This window comes from Fundulus heteroclitus, chromosome 6 (assembly GCF_011125445.2).
Source record: "Fundulus heteroclitus isolate FHET01 chromosome 6, MU-UCD_Fhet_4.1, whole genome shotgun sequence".
NCBI classification, from domain to species: Eukaryota; Metazoa; Chordata; class Actinopteri; order Cyprinodontiformes; family Fundulidae; genus Fundulus; species Fundulus heteroclitus.
Genome location: NC_046366.1, coordinates 20,853,763 through 20,876,644, shown reverse-complemented (window position 1 = coordinate 20,876,644; position 22,882 = coordinate 20,853,763). Strand labels below are relative to the sequence as shown.

The window sequence follows — 22,882 nt, the reverse complement described above, 5'->3', positions numbered from 1 at the left end:
TCAGATAGGCATAACATTATCCCACAAAGTGGGAATTTGGCACATCACTGAAACCATATAAAAAGTTATCAGACTAAAAGCTATAATAACCAATCAGGATAAATAGGAATCACAAAAAGGCTGAACAGCTTGTAGAGGGGAAAAAGTAGGGTAAGGTGGTTATCAGAAAGACTTAACCTCTTTTTACTGAATGAGGTCTGCAGCATAATCTAGTGACATTCGTGACACCATCAATGTAAACACTACTTGATCATAAAAAGGAGCAAATTTGGTATGAAGAACATCATGAAGGACTCCAACCATCCTGCATGGAGACTGTTGCAGCCTCCCCCTCAGTCAGGAAGCTGAGATGCACGGGAGTCGTGCTGAAACTGCCTTCATCATGTGCCGACTTCATGGCCTGCTGCTGTTGAAAGATCACTTTTCTTTCCAGCATGTGGCAACCAAGCCACTGTAAAAAATAAGCATACTTAGAACAGTGGAAACTAAGAAAAATAAAACACACTATGAAACCATGTTTCCCAAGAGATCTTTGCCAATAAGCATGAATATATAAATTATTTAATAAGAACCCTGTAGGGGGAAAAACAAGCTCGGTAAATGACAAAATCAACTTCATAATAATGTCAATGATTTATCAGTAGAAATATATATTAAAAAAACAAAACAAAAAAAACAGCACAAACGAAGCACTAAAATGTAGACCAATCTGGTTTGTTTTTTTTGGATCGAGCTCAGCACCAGCAAAGAAATAAAAACGTAGCGCTTTATTTTGCAGCGGCGGCTATGATGACGTCATTGGTTGAAATTAAAATTAATTATATCTCCGAAACCAAAGTAGCACAGACGCTAATTTTAACAACACAAACCTGCACAAACGAAGCACTAAAAAATTAGAACAGTTTGGTTGGATTCGGAGCAAGATTGGGCCATGACATTAACAAATACTCTTTAATATTTAAAAACTCAAAGCAGCTCATTTTAACGGCACAAACGAAGCACTGACCATTCCGTCTATTTAACCGAGTTTTTTTACGTGGGTGGGGTGTCAGTTTTACGCAGCACTGAAATTATCAGTTCCGAGAGCGCGCGCGCAAAACACCGGAGGAGCTCCCGTAGTGCGCGAGCCCTGTCCTGTCTCTTGTGCTGCACTGTTTTCGAGCAATGCATTTCGGGACACCAACATGGCGCCCTCCTTGTTTTTGTAAGATGTTATGTTCTCGATTGATGCAGATTCATTCCGTTATTATCACGAGATTAAAATAAGCTTTGCTCTCCTGTGTCCTCGTATAAGATGGCGGGTTTGTGTTTTGCCCGGGCAGCGTTCACCGGGCTCGCTGTTAAAGCCGGAAAACACAAGGGTTTGTCCGCGGCGCTTCTCCTGCGAGCCGCAGCACCGGCGAAGATCCTGGTCAAGCGGTACAGCCAGGACTCGGGTAACAATGGCCGCGGGCAGTTTGTGTGTTACCACCTTCCGCACCGGACCCTGCTGAAGCTCCAAGGACCGGACACAAGCCCGTTTCTCCAGGGGATTATAACCAACGACGTGAAGCTGCTGGAGGAGCCCGGCTGCGCTGCTGTGTATTCACACATGCTGAATGTGCAAGGACGAACCTTGTATGACATCCTGCTGTACAGGTGAGAAAGCACTGCGCTTCCAATATTTACAGAGTTGACGTTTGCTCTGTTATGACTCGTAAAATGGCTAGTCTAGTCTGCCTAGTCATTTATGGAAAGGTCTTGCAAAAGTACACACTCCCCCTGGGCTTTTCGACATTGCAAGAACTATTTAATGTGATGGACGAACACAAAATAGTTTCTAGTTGGAAAGTACAAGGGAAGGGAAGCATGGGTTTTTAAAAATGTTTTCCTGCTACATGTTGAAGGACGTGCTTGCTTATATATTTGGCCCTGCTGGTTCAGCATTTTGTAAAGCCACCTTTTGCAACCATTACAGCTGCAGGTCTTCTGGGTTATGTCTCTGCCAGCTTTGCACAGGTAGGAGCTGAACTGTTCTGCTTTTGCAATAATTGCTTTTGCAATAATTGCTCAAGCTCAGCCAGACTGGAGGAAGAGCGTGCAGGCATCTATTTTTAAGGGGATCATTTCAACACTTGAATATGCTTTGCTATTCCCACAGCAGTTTTGCCTGTTTTATTTGTGAAAACCTTTCAAACTACGGTATGTCAGCACTTTTCTTCCTCTACTATACACATGCTGTACTTTGCTTAAAGCAGAGGTGTCCAAAGTGCGGCACGGGGGCCATTTGTGGCCCCTGGACCGATATTTGAATATCAATAAATTGCAATTGAATAATGAGTTGGCCCATCAGCATGGGTTGTTGATGCAGAAGAGGGATTTTTATGTTTTATCAGGGGAAAAATTTCATACAGACAAGTTAAAATATTCTTTCAATTAAAATGTTAGGTACAACGCAAAGTATTTGTCTTTTAACAGCCACACCTTTTATATTTGTCTTTAATTTCATATCAAAATAGGACCTCAACCATCCAGTGACATCTAAATAAATGCAGACTTTAGTGCACTAAATTCTGATTTTAACTCAATTTTTACTTTTCGCTGAATACAGCAATCGTTTTGAAAGAAAGCCTGACCCAAATCCAGCTCTTCGCTGACAATAGACAAAGAACATATTCAATTTTATTTTTTCAATCAAGCCCAACAGAATTTGCAAACTGGACGAGCATCTTTTAATAAGACAACTGCGCCAACCCCATTGTAAGTTTCGGACCGACAATGTGTTACACATAAAAAAATCAGACTTATTTATTTAATTCAAATGTCTTTTTTTTTTTTTTTTTTTTTTTTTTTGGTGGGGGGCCTCCAGTAGTTTTGCCTGACAATTTTGGTCTATGTGACAAAAAGTTGGACAACTCTGGCGTAAAGGGATATGAATACTTTGACACTTCTGCAGCTTTTGGAACTTACTCAAACTTTGTTTACAATCAGCAATTTTAGTATATAAGTCATTTTGCATCTTTTTTTTTTTTTTAGTCACAGTCATATGAGCCAATCTATAGCTGACATGAGATAAGACACAAGGCACGCCTTGCACAAGTTATCAGTTCGACACAGAAACACGAGGCTTGGTTTTGGCCTAAAAAACTCTAAAAACAGAAACTGAGCACCAAAGGGGCATTTTAAACAGGCACACATGGAGCATGCACACACCACTCAATCTGTGTGGCCTGGTTGGCTTGTTGACTAAAGCTTCCACTAATTCCTGTCATGCAGACAGCTTTGCCAGCCAGGCAAGCGTCCAGTGGTCTAAGAATAATCAAAATAGGGTTTGACTTTTTATTGCTCTTCATTTAAAACAAAATGTTTCCATAAATACAACTATTTACGTTGTGGATATATACATTCAAGGGAAAAGAAAGTTAAGTAGACCCTTGATGCTTTCAAAGAACGTCAGATGCTGTTAGTCAAATGCACACATGGATCAGGATCAAGTGTGGAAACCTCTAAACATGCAGGGTTGTTAGCAGTTTGCTGGTCTGGAACATAAAGGTGTGTGGTCACATAATGGCAAAAAGGCATCAGCTACAACCTTAGAGTAGCAATTCCTGCAGCATCCTGCAGTGAGAAACATTATTTACAGTAACATTCAAGACAGCCAATTCATCCCAAGGTCAGATAGGTTTAACCATTGTTCGGAGAGATTTCCTAGAGAGAGAAAAAACATCTCAGACTTTTCAGGCTTTCTGAGACGCGGAGCAGCGAGGGGCTAAAATGGCTCGCGCTGCTGCGGGAGTCAGCGGCTGAGCGGCTCACGTGATGAAACAAGTTGGTTGCGTTACTAGACTTTGTTTTTACCGGTTCCTTGCAAGTTTTACGAATCACTGTGGTTTATTTCTGTCAGACCTGCGAACAAGTAAAACCCTGTTTTGGGACCGTTTCCTCTGCCGCTCCTTGCTGCGACATATTCACGTGCTGTGTTATGGTTTGAGAGGGCGGAGCTTAATGACGACGTGCCTGGGTCCACGATTACGATTGGTCGGGAGGAAGTAGTGACTGTAGCATCAACTAATATGATAGGCTGAAAGGAAGGAAGGAAGGAAAACTCTCTATCGAACTTCTATCGACCCTATTTTTTCCTATCGCGCCACACGTCTATCAATCGATATATATTGTTATTGAATTATTGTACAGCCCTAAATGAGATAGTTAACAAATTGTTTAAAATGTTTACCAGATCTTCAAAAAGAATATAGCAGCACATCTTACTTTTCCAAACCTGCTTTTGAATGAATAAGAAGACTCAGACTTGTGGGGCAATATCTTTTAGATAAGTGAAACCAAAGTGACAATGTTTGGCCACAATCCACATAGTGCAATGTTTGGTGAAAACCAGAAAATGTATCAGAACAAATACCTCTCAGAAATGTTAGGGCAAAGCTGATGATTGAGGAATTCCAATGATTTTAGGCATTTTGCAGCATCCAGATGACATTGGCTGCTTGCAGAGCAAGAATTATTCTGTCTACCAAAGTATTAATTATTATTATTATTTTATTGTTATTCTACTGTTAAACATTTGGCTATCTGTCTTAACAGCTAAGGCTTGTCTTAAAATGGGTCATCGACAAGACGGGGGTCCCAAACACAGCTGCAAATCTTCAACAGAACGGCTGAACAAGAAAATAATCAATGTGTTTCAATGGCCCAGTCAAAGTCCAGCCTAGATTAAAATGGGCTGGTGTGTCTCTAAATAGCTGTAAAAATTAGAGCCTAGAAATGGTGGCTGTGGTTTCAGACCTGGACTTCAGCCAGGCGCGGTTAAGTCGCAAAGACTTTGTGCCTGACTTGGTCTCAGACTCTCAAATCTTGACGTAAGAATGGCAGAACAGTTTAGACTGGACCAGAACTGGTTTGTAGAAGGTACAGTTTTCTAATGTTGTTAAAAGTTTGAAAGAGAGTGTGGGGAAAAAGAAAACTTCCCAAACCACAAAGAAGGGGACAATATAAACACAGATTGTTTCAAATTTCATTGCTAAGATAAAATACAAAACGCTTCCCAGTTTGATTCATTCAAAAATTTAACATTTACATTTGTTGATCCCTTGGTGACATTTTTGGCGATAGTTGTTTAAATGCATTTATGCTAAGTAATGCCTTCAAGTGGCTCCACAGCATATTGAACACTGGGGTGGACTTAGTTTTTCCTCATAGCTGTGTTGAATTCTGCAACTTTATTAATTTTTTTTCTTGTTATAAACTTTTTGAAATGAAATTGCGTAACTTTAAAGATTTGCAGTTCCTCACCGGGTCCATCGGGGCACATTGCGGTGTTCATTCTATACAAAGCCTGCACAAACCATGCGTGTCCAAATATAGCTCTCTACCCAGACAGAACAACTATAAACACCAACTCTGCACTTTATGGTGACTTAACGTTTCACAAGGCACTTAACTTGCTCTGTTTCCCCGCAGTCTGAAAGAAGCAGAAGGAGGACATGGTGTTTTCCTCGAGTGTGACAGCACGGTGGAAAATTCAATCCTAAAACACTTGAAGGTGTACAAGATCCGGAGAAAAGTGACCATCAGCCCGTGTCCGGAGCTGTCTGTGTGGGCGGTACTCTCACAGCAAAGCAGGCCGGATCAAGAGGCCAGTAAACCCGAGCTATCGGCCCCTGAAAAAGCTCTGGTGTGGGAGGCTGATCCCAGAACTGTACAAATGGGGTGGAGACTGGTGTTGGAGAGTCAGGCTGACCCCTTGGAAATTCTTCCGTCTTGTCAGAAAGGAGACACAGAGGACTACCACAGACATCGCTACTCAATAGGTATGACTGACGAGCTACTGTTTATATCGGATAACGATAAACTGTTGGAGGAGTCGTATGAGCCCTTGAAACACTTTGACAACTTGTCTTTTTTCCTCTCTCTCTCTCTGCTGCCACGCAGGACTTCCCGAGGGAGTAAACGATCTTCCCCCCGGAGTAGCTCTCCCACTGGAGTCTAACCTCGTCTACATGCAGGGTATCAGCTTCAGCAAGGGCTGCTACATCGGTCAGGAGCTCACAGCCAGGACTCATCACACCGGGGTGATTCGGAAACGCCTCATGCCAGTACGCTTCTCGTCTCCCGTCCAACATCTCGGGGACGGAGCCGCGCTCGCGACACAGTCGGGCAAGCCAGCCGGTAAACACCGATGGGGCGTCGGGGAGCTGGGTCTGGGCCTTATCCGCACTGCCCATGCCAAAGAAGTGTTGACAATGAAATCTTCCGACGACGCCACAGTGACACTGGAGGCCTCCGTGCCAGACTGGTGGCCTAAAGACGTGAAAATGAACTGAAGAGGAGGACGCGTTGTTGCTCCTTGAAATGTGACGTGGATTAGATCTGACAGATTTATGACCGATGAAACCCTCAAGTGGAGTTTGTTACACTGCCATAGCTTTAAAATTTTTTGTCTGAACCAAAGCAGGCTTATTTATCTCATTTTTTATCTTGTATAGGAAATTGTTTATCTAAAAAAAAAAAATGGTGCCGCATTGGTGCCAATAAAATAATAAATAAAAGCAACACACTTTTAATTTATTCTTTATCATCTTTCAGTGCAAAAACAAACAAACATTCAGACAGACATAAGCAGGATTTTAGACAGCAGTGAACCCCGCTGCTTTATCACAAGAGTTTTCACAACACTGAGTGCTGAGGACGTTATTCCTGATAGAGGAGGTGCTGCCCCCTGGTGGACTGTATAGTGTCTCGGATCTGCTGCAGCATGGTTTCAGGCTGCAAAGACGACGTTGAATGATCGAGCCGCTTAAAGTCCTCGTTGCACAGTAGGCACTCGATAATGTGCGCCACTCTCTGGAGGTCAAAGGCGGCGTGGTAAGGTCCGAGCGTGGCGAGGGTCTCCGAGAGATGTCGCGAGTAATCGGAGGGATCGCCCGAAGAGCAGGCGTTCAGAAAGGCCATTCGGTTCTCAGCGACGATTTTCAGAAAGGAGGCAAATTCGGTGTAATCAATGCCGGAGCAGGCTTTCATAATGACCTGAAAGAAAATGCGTCCGTCACCACGTTTTAATGGATTCCTTGCATATACCGAACTGAACAATCGCATGCAGACAGTACCTGGCAATGCTGATGCCATGAGTCCATTGTGTCTCTCCACTCCTCTATCTCTTTCTGAACAGAAGACAGCTCATTCTGTAGGAACTGCCACATGATGTCAACGTTGCAGCCATTAAGCCAATTATGATTAATGGAGATGGTGTCCTCCTGGATAAGACACGGATCAAAAACAAGTAACTAAAATGTAGATTTGATAGCATCCTTTATCCACAGGTTCATCTCAATAATTTAGGATATCATAGTTGAGTAATTCAACTGCCCATGCCAAAGAAGCGCTGACAATGAAATTATGTAGTTCAACTGTTTATTGATGATAACTTTGATTATAGCTTGCAGGTAATGAAGGTCTTAAGTTATTTTCTCAGAAAACCTAATTACTAGTTGGGCCACTCCAAAAACGTTAACATGGCTGCCAGCCTGCCGCAACATGGTGATAAAATTACGGATTACTTTTAAATCTGCTAAGGATATGAATCATTTTGGGCTAAACTTTAAGTAAAGCAGAACATTGCACTTTATCTTCTACAGCCAGTGAGGAAGTGGGGAGCCATGTTGTCTGCTGGTGTCGGTTCACTGTGTTTCATTAATCTAAGAGTCAGCACAGCCATCTACTAGGATATCTTAGAGCGCCTAATGCTTCCCTCTCCTGACAGGTTTTCCATGCAGTAGATGCTAATTTTATAGTCCACCTGGACAGGGCACCTGCCCAAAGTAAAAGGATGGGATTTAATGACCATGATACAACTGCTTGATTGGCCAGCAGACTGGCCTGGCCTAAACAACACAAATAAATAAGTATTGTTAAGAGGAAGAGAAGGATGAAACACAGCAGACCAATCGACACAGGCGAGCTGAAGGCTGCTATTAAAGCAACCTGGCAGAGCCACAGGCTGATCACCTCCACGGAGTGCTGCACCAATGCAGCTACTCATGCAAAAGGAGCCCTGGATTAAGTGAATACACATAGGCGTACTGTTGAGTAGGCAGACAGTAATGTAATTCTTACTTCGTATTTATATATATATATATTTTTTTTTAGCAACATCATGGCTTTTTTTTTATAAGCTGTAAGCCACAATGATCAAAGATAACAGAAGTCATCACTTAATACTTCTGTCATGAATCTGAGTTTCACTTTTGATTTAAATGACTAAAAAAACATTTTGAAGATATTCTAAGGTATTGAGATACATCTATATAAAACACACACACACATATATATATATATATATATATATATATATATATATATATATATATATATATATATATATATATATATATATATATATTTCTCACCAGATTATAAACTTGATGGTGCCAGCCGCTTGGCACAAAAATGATTTCACCGGCCTCTTGAATAATTTCCAGAGGCTGGCAGGCTTCATCGAACTGCGGGAAGAGGCCGCTGTCTTTGAGTTCAGCTGAAGTAACGTCGTAAGGGAGGTTTCCGTGGGTGTCTCGCAGAAAGTCCTCCTGACCCGGAGGATACAGCAGCCACTTCTTCCTGCCGCAGATGTTGGCGGACCAGCTGTACGAGCGGAACACATCGGCATGGAACGGGGTCCTGGAGACAACAAATCACAACGGGGGTGTTTTTAAGTAGGGGGAAATAAGGTAACCCCTATGCTATGATGTGATCACACATTAACATTTTTATACCATGAGCCTTTGGGTCCCATATAGACAAACCGGTAGTCATCCACCTCGAGAGTGTCCCAGTACTCATTAAGCCAATCAGAAGAAAAGAAGATGGGTGTGGTGTAAACATTATGGTCTGGAATATCCCTGTTGAAGAATATGAACGTGAAATGTGTTACTTGGTATAATTAGTAAGGAAACTTTGGAATAAGTTTGTGTCAGTATGAGGTTGGAACACTACGACTACAAAAATAACAGCTTTACTTTCATATTTACACAAAAATATAACACAATTGCTTTTATTTTTAACAGAAGCAAAAACTCTTTTCTTATTATTTAGATACACCAAGAAGAGAGGCCTGCTACATTAAGCAGTAGTATGTTGTCAAAGTGCTTATACCAAATATACGTTGTAATACGTATATTTGGTATATGACATGAATTATGCTTGCATAATTCATGTCGTAATTTCAGGACTTAAGTATGATATGTCATTCGAAAATTATAAGCTTAAAGATTTTTCTTTTTTTGCTTGAAGGCATAATATTTGCCCCCATTTTGAAAAGTGAAAATATATTCTCCACTCATGAAGGCTACCTTTTTAGCTGAATAAAAATTTCACAAGCAAATAAATAACTTTTATTACAGCTTTAAAAAAAAATAAAAATCAAGCAATCATTAAAAATTGGTTGCAGAATGTTACATTATATTTGAAAAAACAAAACAAAAAAAACCCAAGACATTTTCTTAATTTTGGATCACAACTTTTCACAGGATTAAGAATCTGTCGCTCTGAAATTGCTTTTATTTTAAATACTCATTTAAAAACATAATATCACACACATGCAAAAGGAAAATGTGGGGTCTCTTCCAATAATGTTAAACTAAATCGAGTAATCTGGACCTTTTTGTATATAAACATTCACACACATGCATGCACAACACAGTTTTAATCTTCTTATTGATTTTTATACCTTGACATATGCCAGTCTTTAAGATAGAGGCATCCTTTGGGCGACGAGTGTCCATTCTGGATGTACTCCTTCCAGTAATGTATAAATTCTTTAAATGGCATTACTTGTTTAGGGTTGGCATTGTATTCCTTTGCATTGCAGTTTGCAACTGGGACAGGAGTCTCGTCTGTAGCACACACACACACAAAAAGGACAACAGAGTACAATTATTGTAAAATAATATGCTGTTGCAGCTGTGGTTGAATCAGTCAGATCCTTATTCACCAAACTCCTGCAGCAGCTTCTGAAAATTAGGCTTGCCCTCCTCTGTCACCCACTGTTTTCTGCACTTCCAGTCCTCTGTGAACCTTCTGGAAAACATGCACGGGTGATTAGGCAGCAGGTACTTTCTGAAGAACTTGGAGTAGCTCAGCTCCTTGTCGATGTAGTCGACGAAATGCGAGGACCAAAGCTGCTCGTACGACTGCCTCGGCATTTTGACAAGGCTGCTGCAGTTGTGGTACGCGTCTCTGTCCATTGTGGTAAACAAGACCTCGGCTAGCTGGCTACCAGGTCCGGCCGCCACACCGAAAAGCGAGCGAAGAGGTTAGAACGCGTCCGCTATCTGTTTTAGTCACAATCTAAATACATTTTAAGAGGCTTTGTGTCCTTTTTTTTTTCACCCCAAAAAAACAAGTCGCCATAATTATGACTGCAATTATCCAACGACGCAAACATAACGCCGACACCGTTTCTGCTTACGTCAATAACTTTGACATTCCGTTTCTTTAACGCTAAGGCTGAGGTCACTCGGAATAACGCATTAAAAACAGCGCCGCAGTCATTGCCCGTTATTGTCCCCCTTAACCCCGGGAGCCGTGACAGTTTACGGTTGTGTGCGGCTCACAGAGGAGCACAAGCCGCATGTGCGTCCATTATTTTCACGTCAACGACACCGCCATGTTGTGAGTGGAACGCTCAGTTCTACTGGTTGATGGATATGGTAGGGCAAAGTAACACAAAATGGGCTTGGCAAAGACGATTATATGTCATACGGACTGCCATACAGGGGGGAAACCTATGTGCGTAACAGCGATTTCTTATTTTGTATTTGATGGGAAGTCAGTAAGTAAATTACATCATCCAAAATGATTTATTTATAGCGCTTTGGAAAGGTATTGACACCCTTACAGATTTCTTATTTTTTCTGTTTTTGCTTTTATTTATTTATTCATATTTACCAAACATAAGATAAGATAAGCTTAATTGATCTCACAATGGAGAATTTCACTTGTCCCATCAGCTCAATAGTCAAAAGTCAGAAGAAGGTGCCAAAGTAGGTAAGTAGAATCAGTTAGATACAGTTATACAGCTATATACAATTATATACACGTCTATGTATAAATAGGTTATTGCACATATGTTATTATACATGTTTTATTATACACAACACTCTATAGCAAGATAGCCATGATATATCGTTACTGATAAGTGTGTTTTGAGGAGTGTGTTGTTTTTGCTGGACACCTTTCATCAACATTCTAACAAGCAGGGTAAAACAGCTATTAAAAAATAAAAAATAAAAATCATGCCCACAACCTAAGTCATATTATTTGGCATAGGAACATTGTTTAACCAAATGTTGTTTAGTTGTTAAAACTACGCTGATTCATCTATAATGTTTTAATAGGCCAAGTTTTACGCCACTCGCAATATGGCGGAGGCGTTCACGCATGAAGCAGCGGCGTCTGGAACGTGCCCGGACACGGGTGTGACATCACTTCCGTAATAAACACGTTACTAGGAAGAAATGCACAGGCTACTGTTTACGCCGTATATGCTGCGGGAAAAAGACATTTGACCAAGAGGAAGCGGGGTAATCTAATTACAGCTACATTTTTTTTTGTTGTTGTTGTAGATAAAAACCCAGATCAGTCTGTTTGAACGCCTCACCTGAGCTCATTGCTTTGCCTGAATTACCTTAAGGAAAGTATGTTCCCAACCAGAACATACGCAGATCACTCAGCCCATCAGTCATGATTATAGATGTAAATTAACCAAGCATGTATGACAGCACTGAAACTCGTCTGCCGTTTGCCTAGGTGAACCTGCTCATCTGCCATCAAGATGAGCCGGGATGCTCCCATCCACAGCTGGCCTGGCTCCTATTACATCAACAGCCAGAAGAGGTGGGAGAGCGGAACACTGTCCCTCACCAGGACCACGGTGCGCTTCATCTCAAGCCACAGCAAGGGCTGCGTCGCCAGCTTCCGCTTGTCCAGGATCGTGGAGATAAAGATGGAGACATCTAGTTTCATCTTCAGCACCCTGACAGTGCTGGAGGAGGGAAACGTCAAGCACTGGTTCGGTTCCCTCAAGCCCCACCGGGCGGCGGTCTTTAACGTGCTGGAGCACTTCTGGAGAGAGCGTCTTCTTTCACCCACATCAGAAGCCCGGGGGGCCGAGAGTCAGCCTTCCAAGGGGAGGGAGCTGATCAGCCTGGTGGCAGGAGCCCAGAGAAGGCTGGAGGACACCGGCATGGTCCTCAGCCACCAGGGAGAGCAGTTTGACAACATGATGCAGGGATTGGAGAATATCGACTCAGATCTGGGTGTTGCTGATAAGTAATTATTCTGAATTCTCCCTACTGGGTTTTAAAACGGTGTGATGGAGCACATTGAAAAGGGCTCTCTACCCGTGTGACTGTTGCACATTTTAAAAGGTTTCAGCCACAAACATAAATCTATTATGAAAGATGTTTTTATGTGTTAGGCCAACATGAAGTGGTGCATCAACGTGAAGTAATTTGTGACGAAATCTGAGAGGGGTTGCATGCGCATGGATTTACCCCATCCCTGAACCGATGGGTCGAGTCTTGCCACCGATTCGCAATTGGTGTTAGACGGAAAGAAAGATTGCACATACAGTAACATTACATAGATCAGATGGAGGGTTAGCCTGAGCTGCTGCGACTGAGCGCGCCGCCACTGATGGCCGACCTGACCAGCATGTCTTTAGTGGGAGGGGAAACCGCAGCGCCCGGAGGAAACCTACGCAGACACGGGGAGAACATGCAAACTCCACCCAGAAAGACCCCCTGCCACTGCCCCACCGTGTCACAGTGGCTGTATATCCAACACACGGAGCAGTTGACTGTTTAGGTTTGGTGCCCTGCTGTAAGGTGAGCCTCCAACCAAGCTCATGTCTCTGGGAGCCTGTAACATGCTTTTCACCAGGATGGTCATGCAGGATTTCCTATTACTTTTTGCAGCAACTGCTTTCGTGTTGCGCACAATTTTAAGATAAGATAAGATAGGCTTTATTGATCTCACATTGGAGAAATTCACATGTAAACATCGGCTCAGTAATCAGAAGAAGGTGCCAAAAGTAGGACAAAGTGCATAATTTATTTACAGTGTGTCCTCGTTTATACAGTGGATCAAAAAGAAGTAGATAAGAAAATAAGAATTAAAAATACAAAATAAAAAATAAGGAAGATGTCTTATGTACATTCACGGTGACTTATATACATGTGTATTGACATATATTCAGGTGTAATAGCAGCAGAATTTAGACTCTTTACATTTTAAAATGTAAAGAGTAAATTACTTCTTAAACACCTCGGCAAATTGATCTCTGACCTGTCTGGTGCGTTTTATTTAGGAGTAAAATAAAAATGGGGTTAAATTTACCGTATTATTTATATTTGGAAGCAAAATGGGGAAAAAAACAAACATGTATGATTTTACTTTAACTCCACATCCAGGCATTACTTTTTGTTGATCACTTTTATCGAGCCTCAATAAAAGACATTTATGTTTGTGGCTGTGACGTGACAAAATGTAAAAAGGGGAAAAAAAAAAAAAAATTTCAAGTGCTTTCAGTGCTTCTGCAATGCTGTTTACGCCATCCGTGTCTCTGCAGACTCCTTTCAGAACTCGAGTCTCCCTCCTGGTGGCCCTTCGGTAAACTCCCCTGGAAGAGTCAGCAGGAGGCCAAAGCCGAGGACGCCTCCAAGGCGGCGGCCGCTCTGTCGGCCGGCAAAGACTCCAGCAGAAGCAAGGTGATCGCAAGCATCCCGGCAGTGTTGTCCAAGGGCGGCGACTCGGACTTGAAGCCTGGCTGTTTGCTGGTGCTGGTGTCCTCGCTGGAGGCGCGGGACACCGGCTGCCACCTCATCCACCGATTCGAGCGGAGCGAGATCGACGAAATCAGGGTGCACAGCCCCTACGAGATCGCGGTCAGACAGCGGTTCATAGGGAAGCCAGATGTGTGTTACAGGTTCCTGTCCGCCAAGATGCCAGAGGCCTTGTGTGTGTTAGAGATGCAGTACAGAAAGAAGATGGAGCTGACGAGTGAATACGCAGCCTTCAGGGCGACTCCGCTTGCGTCCCCTTCTGACAGAGAAGGTAAAGCTACTACTGTTTTTGATTCGTACTTCACGCATTTGACCACTGAGTGGCAGTAATGTTCCACGTTCTCATGCCTCCAGCAAGTGGAGCCACAGGCGAAAACATTTCATCATGGTCATTGGTGTTTCTTTGTGACAGGAATATATTTTGATGAGTCAATTCGCCCTGATTGCCTCAGTTTTTGCTGTCTGGCTTTCTTTATAAAAAGCGTATTGTATGCACTCTGCACTTTTTTCTCCACCTCCACCCAACGGAAGCGGGTTTGACGCAGGGGTGCCAAGACACCGAGCTCCCAGTGGAGGTCCCGGCAGGAGAGCTGTCCCAGCTGCAGGTGCAAGTTCTCCAGCCATCTGTCAGTCAGGCTGAGGCCCAGGAACTCAAGCAGGTGAGAAAGCTGGATTTCCATTGCCTACATTAAAAAAAAAAAACGCAACAGCCCTACCGAGGCCTTAATAAGCAGTTTCATGTTTGCATAAACAAGGCAGGTGGCAGAAATGAAAAAGCCCACACGTAGTCTGCATAGTGTCTCAAAACAATGTTTGCTGTTATTGTAAATAATCTTCCAGTTACAGCGACGTGTATTTTTATGTTTCCATTCCAAGCCACAATTTGCTGCTGTGATTTTTTAAAATTTTTTTTTTATTCATCCCTCGTGTTTAAAATGTTATTTGGTGAGCCCACAAACCAAAAGTCCATCCTGGGTTTAAGAGAGGAAAAGAAGTATGGTCAGTTATTCGGTCAGCGCCTTTTCCACTCAGTACCTCACAGTTGCTGAGAGCTGTCGCAGACATGGTCTGGTGGTGGCGAGGACCTAAACAGTGACGCAGATCCAGGCGCGTTGAGGTTGCCGAGAGCTTGAAATTACACGTGAAACGTACAGCAACCCAGATTTGCTTCTTTCACCAGTTTAGCCGAGTGCAATGCAAAAATAAACGAACGACGGTAAGCACCAACCTGCGGTACACACTCGCCGGCCCCCTGTTCAGTCGTTTGATAACAAGTGTCATATCAGCCAGTTATGCGATAGTAATTCAATGCATTTAGGCGTCTAGGCATGGCAACGTTCAAAGTAAGCATCAGAATGAGGACAAAAAAAGGATTGAATTAGTTTTTGACATGCCGTTGATGTTGGAGCCATGCGGGCTCTTCTGGGTATAAACTGCTTATCTACTGGGTTATCATGCACTTCTCTCTCAGGTTTATGGAAAATGGTCCAAAAAAAAAAAAAAAAACAGCCAATATTCAATGAGGGCCAGCAAAACGCCACAATGTCAGAGGAGAATGGGCAGGCCGGTTCGAGACGATGGAAAGGCTACGTGAGTTGAAATGAGCACTTGTTACAGCTAAACTGAACAGAACACCCCCCCTGAACACACAGCAGACGGGCTGCAGCAGCAGGAGACCACACTAGGTGCCACTCCTGTCAGCTAAGAAAAGCAAACACAGGCAAAGTCCATGCAGACTCACCAGACCTGGACAATAGAGTTGCCTGATCCGATGACTCCTGATTTTAGCTGCAACCTTGAGATATGGGAGTCAGATTTCGATTTAAACATGAAAGCACGGGCGCCGCCCTGCCTTGTATGTGGCAGTTCAGGCTGACCATGGTGGTATAATGTAGAAAGATTTTTCTTGGCACCAACAGAACATCTTTTAAACTCCACAGGCTGCTTTACAGTGCTGCTGCTGACCGTTTCCATTCCTTTATGATTGACGGCTGCGTCCAGCGGGATGATGTGCCTTGTCACATCCGTTTTGAGGCTCAGATCACCTCAAAACTGCTTTCTTGGACAACTCAATGAGTTTTAATCTACTCAGATGACCTCCATGGCCACCAGACCTCAATCCTGTTGTGGAATGGGGACATTTTACTGACGGATGATGACAAGTCTGCGGCGACTGGGTGATGCTGTCATATGCATGTGAATGGAAAATCTCAGAGGAATGCTTCTGACACCTTGTTGATTCTGTGCCAGGAAGAGGTAAGGCGGGTCTGAAGGCAAAAGGGAGCTCAGCACCGTACCAGCAAGGTGTACCTAATATAGTGGCCTCTCAGTTCCAGACCCGACTACTTAATCAGTCCAAGATCGTATGATAGATTGTCTGATACCAGAGCAGACAGGAAGCTGAAGTCCCCAAAGCCCCCCTGACCGCCCCCTTCGTCACGCTATTAGGTTTGACAAGTTCCGAGGAGTCCCTGATGGCGCTACGATATGTTTTGAACACACTTCATGAATATGACCCTATCTCTGTGATTCACTGTTATGAGCCTTCACTATAAATTTTTTTAGATATTACACAGCGCCTCGCCGCTGCTTTTGGTGTAATAACTACGTCTTAAATAAATGTTTAAAAGCTGTACCAGCTCTGGGCCGGTCGTAAATCTCGGCTCGTCCATTGTGCTTTTAAATGTTTTATTGTCCTCTGCTGATAATGGCTCACAGTTGAAAGGCTGCCAGTTATAGGACTCTGTGCAGTGCTAGTGCACACGCCCTGCTCTCAACATAATTCAAGATGAAGTCTAGTCTCAGGCAGTGTATACGTATTCATGGTTTGGAGCCCTGGCTTATGTGCAGTTATCCGTGTTGCTATTTTTCTGCGTTTTAATACTTACCCAGGCTACAACAAAACATCCAGACAGCATCAAATTGTAGTTTAACAAAAAACAAAAAGGCTGTGGAAAAAGAGTTGGATGGAAAGATTTTAGGCATGGTAGGTATGAACAGATTTATATTGTTTTTGTAGTGGAAGATTTTTAGCAAACGATTTTCAGGATAGTGTTTTTAACTTTGTTTAGATGCACACTCAAAAAATACCACCTAGACACTTGTAGCTTTGTTTTATTGCCATACCGTTTATGTTCTAGTATTCTTTACTGTGGTGCATTTTAGGTTACGTCTGTGTTTTAAAAAGAAGTCAAATTTAGTAAGGTGTTTTTTTTTTCTTTCTTTTAGTTTTACATAATGGCATCACAAAGTGAACAATGTAATCCTCCCATCGCACTAATACTGATCTATCTTGTGAGAATATATGGCTTTAACAGATGAGCTCTAAAACCACCAGCATACACAGTTTGATCACTGTGAATGCTGGTTCACTTTTCAGTCCATTATCTATAAACAGAATATGGCACAACTGCAAATGTACCAAGACATGGCCGTCCGCCTGAACTCACAGGCTGGACCAGGGTAGCGTTTATCAGAGAAGCAGCCAAGGGCCTATGGTGGCTCTGGAGGAGCTGCAGCGATCCACAACTCAGGAGAACTATTAATCTTGCACTCCACAAATTTCATCTTCATGTCAGTTTAAACCAAAAATCCTGCCTTTAAATGAGACTAATACTTGCCACAAGCCATGTAGGGGTATCCGCAAAGGTGTGGAAGAAGGTGCTGTGGTTTGACGAGACCAAATGACACCTTTTAACCTACAAGCAAACTACTGTGTTTGGTGGAAAAAGAGGTCAACACATTAGTCTGGGCACACCATTCCGGCCATGAAGAACGGTGGCGGCAGCATCATGCTGTGGGGATGCTTTTCTCCAGCAGAACAAGGAGGCGAGTCAGATTTGTAGGGGAGATAGCTGGAGCTAATCCTCTGCAGGAGACTGCAAATGACTGGAGGCTGTGGTGGAGGTTCACCTTTAAGTCGGATAATGACCCTAAATATGCAACCAGAGCTCCAGTGCGATAAACAGTGGATCTAAAGCTGAAAGGAAAACACAACGTCCATCCATCCATCCATTTTCTGATCCACTTTATCCCTCATGGGGTCGCAGGGGTTGCTGGTGCCTATCTCCAGCATTCACTGGGCGAGAGGCGGGGTACACCCTGGAGAGGTCGGAAAACACAATGTGAAGCAGCAAAAAAAAAACATAAAGGTGAAATTATATATAAATATGGATTTATTTGTAAAGAGAGCCTGCTTGGATTAACTCCAGGCTGGAAGAAGGTGAATGTTGTCCCCTCTTAAATTGGCATACGTTGCGATTGGTTTAAACGTTGCTACTGCAAGAAACTATTGGGACGGCATCGCTTTCTCTGCTTTCCCTTTTCTCAGCTTTTCTCAGTGCAGCAGCTTACATCACTCTATTCCCTTTTTAAAAAAAAAAATATCCATCATAGGCTAAGACAGGACTAAAAACATAAAGTTGTCTGATGTGATGTATTTTAGGTGAACGTCCTGCCTGCATCTTATCCCTTACCGCTCCTGCGCCTTATCTGCAAAAAAAGACAGTAATCCAGCAGTCCTGTTGCGTCATCATAAATCAGTACAAAAAAATGAAATATGAAGCTGAACCATGTCTAAAAGGTAAAAATTTTATTTAAGAAGTCAATATATCTGTGATGAACCGTAATAGCTTAGAGAAGCTAAAAATCCACTGTAAGGTCCTGTCAGTGAAGAAGAGTACTTACTGCTTTTTCTTTACTGCGTAGCTAAAACTTACAGTTCTCAAATTACCTCACTAACACCAGAGACTCTTTGAATTTTCGCTCATATATTATTCTGCTAGCTTTACCTTAAATCTTCGATTTTAGAGGTTTCATCATGACCTAATTTCTCTCACCATTGTATAAGCAAGGGCTAAAAATATTTAGTCTTTTTTTCTTTTTTTTTCACCGTCTATGAATTAACTGCAGAGTATCATGCTGTCATGTCATCCCAGTTTAGTGTGTGAAGTCACAGACCCGAGTGAGTGAATGCGCGCGTTTCTTGCAGCGTATTGACACTATCTGCCTTCTAATCCGCTGCCTGTGGCTGTTTTCATGCCCATGTGAAATGTCCACAGTGAGCAGCTGGTGAGACCTGACATAATGTCAGCCGCCGCGCTAGCACGGGTTTGTATGAATGCGTATAAAATAATACAAGTTTAGACACGAGGGTGGTGGAGCTTGGAGTGTTTATTAGGTTTTGCTTGGCACGGTGCGGCGTATTTAAACTGTCCCATTAATCATCACAAACACGGTTCCTAGACCGTGAACATGTAGTCACAATATTCCCTAAACCCGCGGAAAGTGGAAGGTAAACAATATTGTTTAGCGACGCTCCCCTGAGAGAAGATAACACTTCTCCCTTGCTGTGTTCTCAGGTTTTAGTTGCTGAATAATAGATTTTAGACCCTCAGCATGAGCACGCTGTGTTGCATCACAGAGCCGCGGATATTAAACGTCAGGGCGTTATCCGTAAGATCGAAACACAAAGCGACAGAGGGCTCTAAATTAAAGCTGATGCCCCAATATCTGTGTGATTTATTCAGAGACATTTTACCACACAGACCAAAAATGTTATGCCTCTACAAAAGTATTCAAACCCCTTTCTTCAAAATTTGTCACGTAATGAACACAAATTTAAATTTACTGGGATTTTATGTAAGAACACAGAGAGGTGTATAACGTGAAGCGGAAGGACAATGGTGCAAGAGTTTACAAAAAAAAATGTGACATGTGCTTGTATTACTCACCCTAATTGCCTTTTATTCACAAGGAAAAGCGGCAAGTCTGTTGGGGTTTATTTCTACCAACTTTGCATATCTAGTTTGTGCCCGTTCCGCGTCTGAAAATAGCTCAAGCTCCGCCAGATTGACCGGAGAGCGTCTGTAAACTGCACTTTTCCAGTATTGCCAAAAATAAAATCTCAGATTTAGCTGGGGGCCATTGGAACACACAAATATGCTGAGATCCAAACCACTAAGCTCTATCTCTGGTGAAAGGTTTAGGGTTGTTGTCCTTCTAGACGTTGAAGATCTGCTCAAATCCTTTACAGCCTCTAACAGCTTGTCTTCAAGTGTATTTCGCTCCATCCGTCTTCCCATCAACTCTGATCAGCTTCCTTGTCCCTGCTGAAGAAAAGCACCGCCGCCGCGTGATGCTGACACCACCGCGTTTCACACTTGGTGTGTTCACAGCAAACTGCAGAGGACAATTTTATCTGGCTTTCTCTCATCTGTTCAACAATCTTGTCATTCTTCCACTGAGGTCAGACCGGCGGAGAGCAGGACATATAGTTGTCCTGTTAGCAGGTTATTCCACATGATCTGTGGATCTCTGCAGCTCCTCCAGAGGTTCCATGAGCCTTCCACCTTTTTCTTTGAATACTGCTCTCGTTGCCCAGCCTCAGTCAGTTTGCCGTTGTGTTGTTAGACATTCAAAGCTTGGGAACATCCAACAACCAACTTTATTTGTCATCTTTCTGGTGTGTTCCTTGGTCTTCGTGATGCTATTTGTCCTCTAGTACTCTCTAACAAACCTCTGAGTTCTTGATAGATCCACTATGTTTATATTGAGAATAGATTACTCACAGATAAACTCTATTACTTATCAAGGGAAATGAGAATTTCATTTTATGTAGGAGTATCAAAATTGCTTTATGCTGGTCTGATAGAATATACGGACAATTATGCTTTTGGCAAAATGTAAAACAGCTCCAGGCATACTGATATTTATATTGAAACTGCTCTACAGTGTGGTAATTTTGGAATAGTTATCCTTTATGTTGTTCAGGAGGCCGACATGTGGCGTAAACATTAACACGACTGAGTGCGTGGTGTCATGTGTGTAAGCAGATGCTGATGCAGCTGAAGAACCTCGCGCTGGAGGCGGAGACGGAGCTGGAACGGCAGGACGAGGTCCTGGACGTCCTGACGAGCTCAACGGACCGAGCCACCATGCACATCGGAAAGCACACGTGTCGCATGAAAAGACTGCTGTAGTCTCGACAGTTGAGGAAAAAAACAAAACAATAACAGCAACAAAAAAAAACGCACGTCACTCCATGCTCCATTCTGTGCCTCAGGGGGCCTTCTGCTAGAAGAAACCATTAATGTTTCTGGCACATGATCATGATGGCTCCTAGGATTCAGTGGTACGTGATGACGTAACTGCAGGGGTCTCAAACGTCTAGAGGAGGTACAGAAATGGTCCCACAGGTCTAGTTTAAACGTTACAGACTTTTCAAATAAATTAAGACACACATGGCTTCAAAAGTTTGCAGTAACTCTGTAAAAGGAATTGCCTGTTTTAAGCTTTAAATTACAAAACATTTTTAAATGTATTTCCTTTATAAAAATAAGATTCTTTATGTCAAGCCATTGGTTAACATATGAAATATGTTCCGAGGGCCTCTTAACCTCTGATTCTGTCTCGGGAAGCATACAGTTGGCTTGTTTTATTCCAGTAATGCATCTGTCCTAAATAATGCACAGTAATGTTTAAATTTTTGTGTTTCTCAGGTTATATGTGTCGCATATCCTTTTAGAAATTAGGTCTGATGGCCCTTACCCAATGCATGTTTCCGTATAACTTTTTTGTATACAGAAAAAAGGGAAAATGTTATTAGAAAACTCAATACGTAGCTAAACACTAAGAATAAAACGCTGAAGCTCGTACGAAAAGCAAAATTACATCTTCACTTTATTTAAATTAGAGTACGTATACAAACATACAAACTAATACTTAATCTACATTATCGACACCTACTGCAACTCTCTTCTGCTTTGAACATTTTTGAAGTGGGCCTGAAGTTTTACGAATGTGGACCTACCCTTTTGTTTTTTTTGAATGATCCTCGGGTCCTTTTTTATTTTATTTTAGTGCTAATGACTGATTTACAATATATGGGAGAGGTCCAGGTCATATGTGTATGTCCGAAAGTAAAGATTTGAACTAGATATGACTTGTGACTGAACTGAGCATGTCACAAATTGTTACTGTACGTGTAGTACTGTACTTCAACCGATCAGGATCTGTTTCTGCTTTTAATTATTTCTGTGTAACTGGATGTAGGTAAATAATTAGCTTCAAATATTGGTGAAATTCACCTTTTTCCTACTATTGTATGCGTTGATTGAATCTGTGTAGCATAATATGTGCAATAAAACTGAAATAATCTTAGCAAATATGTATGTAAGTTCATTTGTGAAACTTATAATTATTGGAAGCAAATTGAAATGTGTTTGATAAAATAATTGGCTTACTCTAAGTAATGGCCCATTGCATTTGCCAGTGGGTCATTAAAATCTGCTTAAAATCTGCTATTCATACATTATGTATTTGGTGACACACATATTGCTGGAATATATTATCCTGAAATTGCTTTTAAATACATTTTAGTGTGGGTGTGTTCTTGAGATCAGCAAAAAGTTCAAAGATTGCTGTAGCTTGCTGTCAACCAACAAAAAAACAACTTTCTAATTGGAATATGAGTAATGGCTGCGTGGCAGCTGGTTAGCGGCACAGAAAACGGATGAGAACACTTATTTCCCCAAACAGCCTTAATACCGGAAGACCAGATGGGTTTTGCGAAAGTAAACAGGTTAAGACCACAAAGTTCTTTTCACCCACCAAATGATGTCGCTTAAATGGAAAACCCTTTTCACCAAAATGATATAAAATCACTGGAAAAGTCAGGGAGTCACCAGCCAGACCGTCAATGTGAACATGGCAGTTGTTTAGAAGGAGATTCTTTTTTTTTTTTTTTTTTTAGGCAAAAGGCGGCTTTGTTTTTACGTTGTATGTTTTTTTGCCCTATACAAAACAGCTGCTGATGTTTGCAGTAGCATTAATTAAAGCAACAAGTGCTCTTTCTGAACTTTCCTCTGGCATGTTTACCTACAATAAGTAGTTACGACTTTTCTCAGTGGATGAGCAAAATGGCGAGGGCATTTCAAGGTGGTGTCTGATTGCATAGCAGTTTTTTTTAAATTCCCCCCTCCATTCATCACATACATTGTTTCTGACTTTTTTTTTAGGGCCAAATGATACACAATTACAGGAAAACCAAC

At 42.2% G+C, this 22,882-nt stretch overlaps 3 protein-coding genes across 5 annotated transcripts; 2 read left to right on the top strand and 1 right to left on the bottom strand.

Annotated features, from left to right (window-relative positions):
- Positions 1-1,137: 1,137 nt before the first annotated feature.
- Positions 1,138-6,550, top strand: iba57 (iron-sulfur cluster assembly factor IBA57). Its single transcript, XM_012876481.3, has 3 exons — positions 1,138-1,638; positions 5,455-5,804; positions 5,926-6,550. Exons 1-3 carry the CDS (start codon positions 1,295-1,297, stop codon positions 6,315-6,317), a joined length of 1,086 nt encoding a protein of 361 aa, XP_012731935.2. The 5' UTR covers positions 1,138-1,294; the 3' UTR covers positions 6,318-6,550.
- Position 6,551: 1 nt separating this feature from the next.
- jmjd4 (jumonji domain containing 4) lies at positions 6,552-10,260 on the bottom strand. The gene is made up of 6 exons (XM_012876413.3): positions 9,980-10,260; positions 9,716-9,881; positions 8,763-8,888; positions 8,400-8,667; positions 7,101-7,247; positions 6,552-7,020 (listed from the first exon to the last, which is right to left on the bottom strand). The coding sequence occupies exons 1-6, from the start codon at positions 10,230-10,232 to the stop codon at positions 6,685-6,687; spliced, it is 1,296 nt and encodes a 431-aa protein (XP_012731867.2). The 5' UTR covers positions 10,233-10,260; the 3' UTR covers positions 6,552-6,684.
- Positions 10,185-21,992, top strand: snap47 (synaptosome associated protein 47). 3 transcript variants are annotated; one of them, XM_036138305.1, is made up of 5 exons: positions 10,185-10,300; positions 11,797-12,318; positions 13,619-14,103; positions 14,364-14,491; positions 20,666-21,992. In XM_036138305.1, exons 2-5 carry the CDS (start codon positions 11,822-11,824, stop codon positions 20,810-20,812), a joined length of 1,257 nt encoding a protein of 418 aa, XP_035994198.1. In that variant the 5' UTR covers positions 10,185-10,300; positions 11,797-11,821; the 3' UTR covers positions 20,813-21,992. The 3 variants fall into 3 exon arrangements, with proteins under 3 accessions (XP_035994198.1, XP_035994199.1, XP_012731892.2); XM_036138306.1 differs by lacking the exon at positions 10,185-10,300 and adding an exon at positions 11,010-11,034; XM_012876438.3 differs by lacking the exon at positions 10,185-10,300 and adding an exon at positions 11,459-11,570.
- Positions 21,993-22,882: the final 890 nt, after the last annotated feature.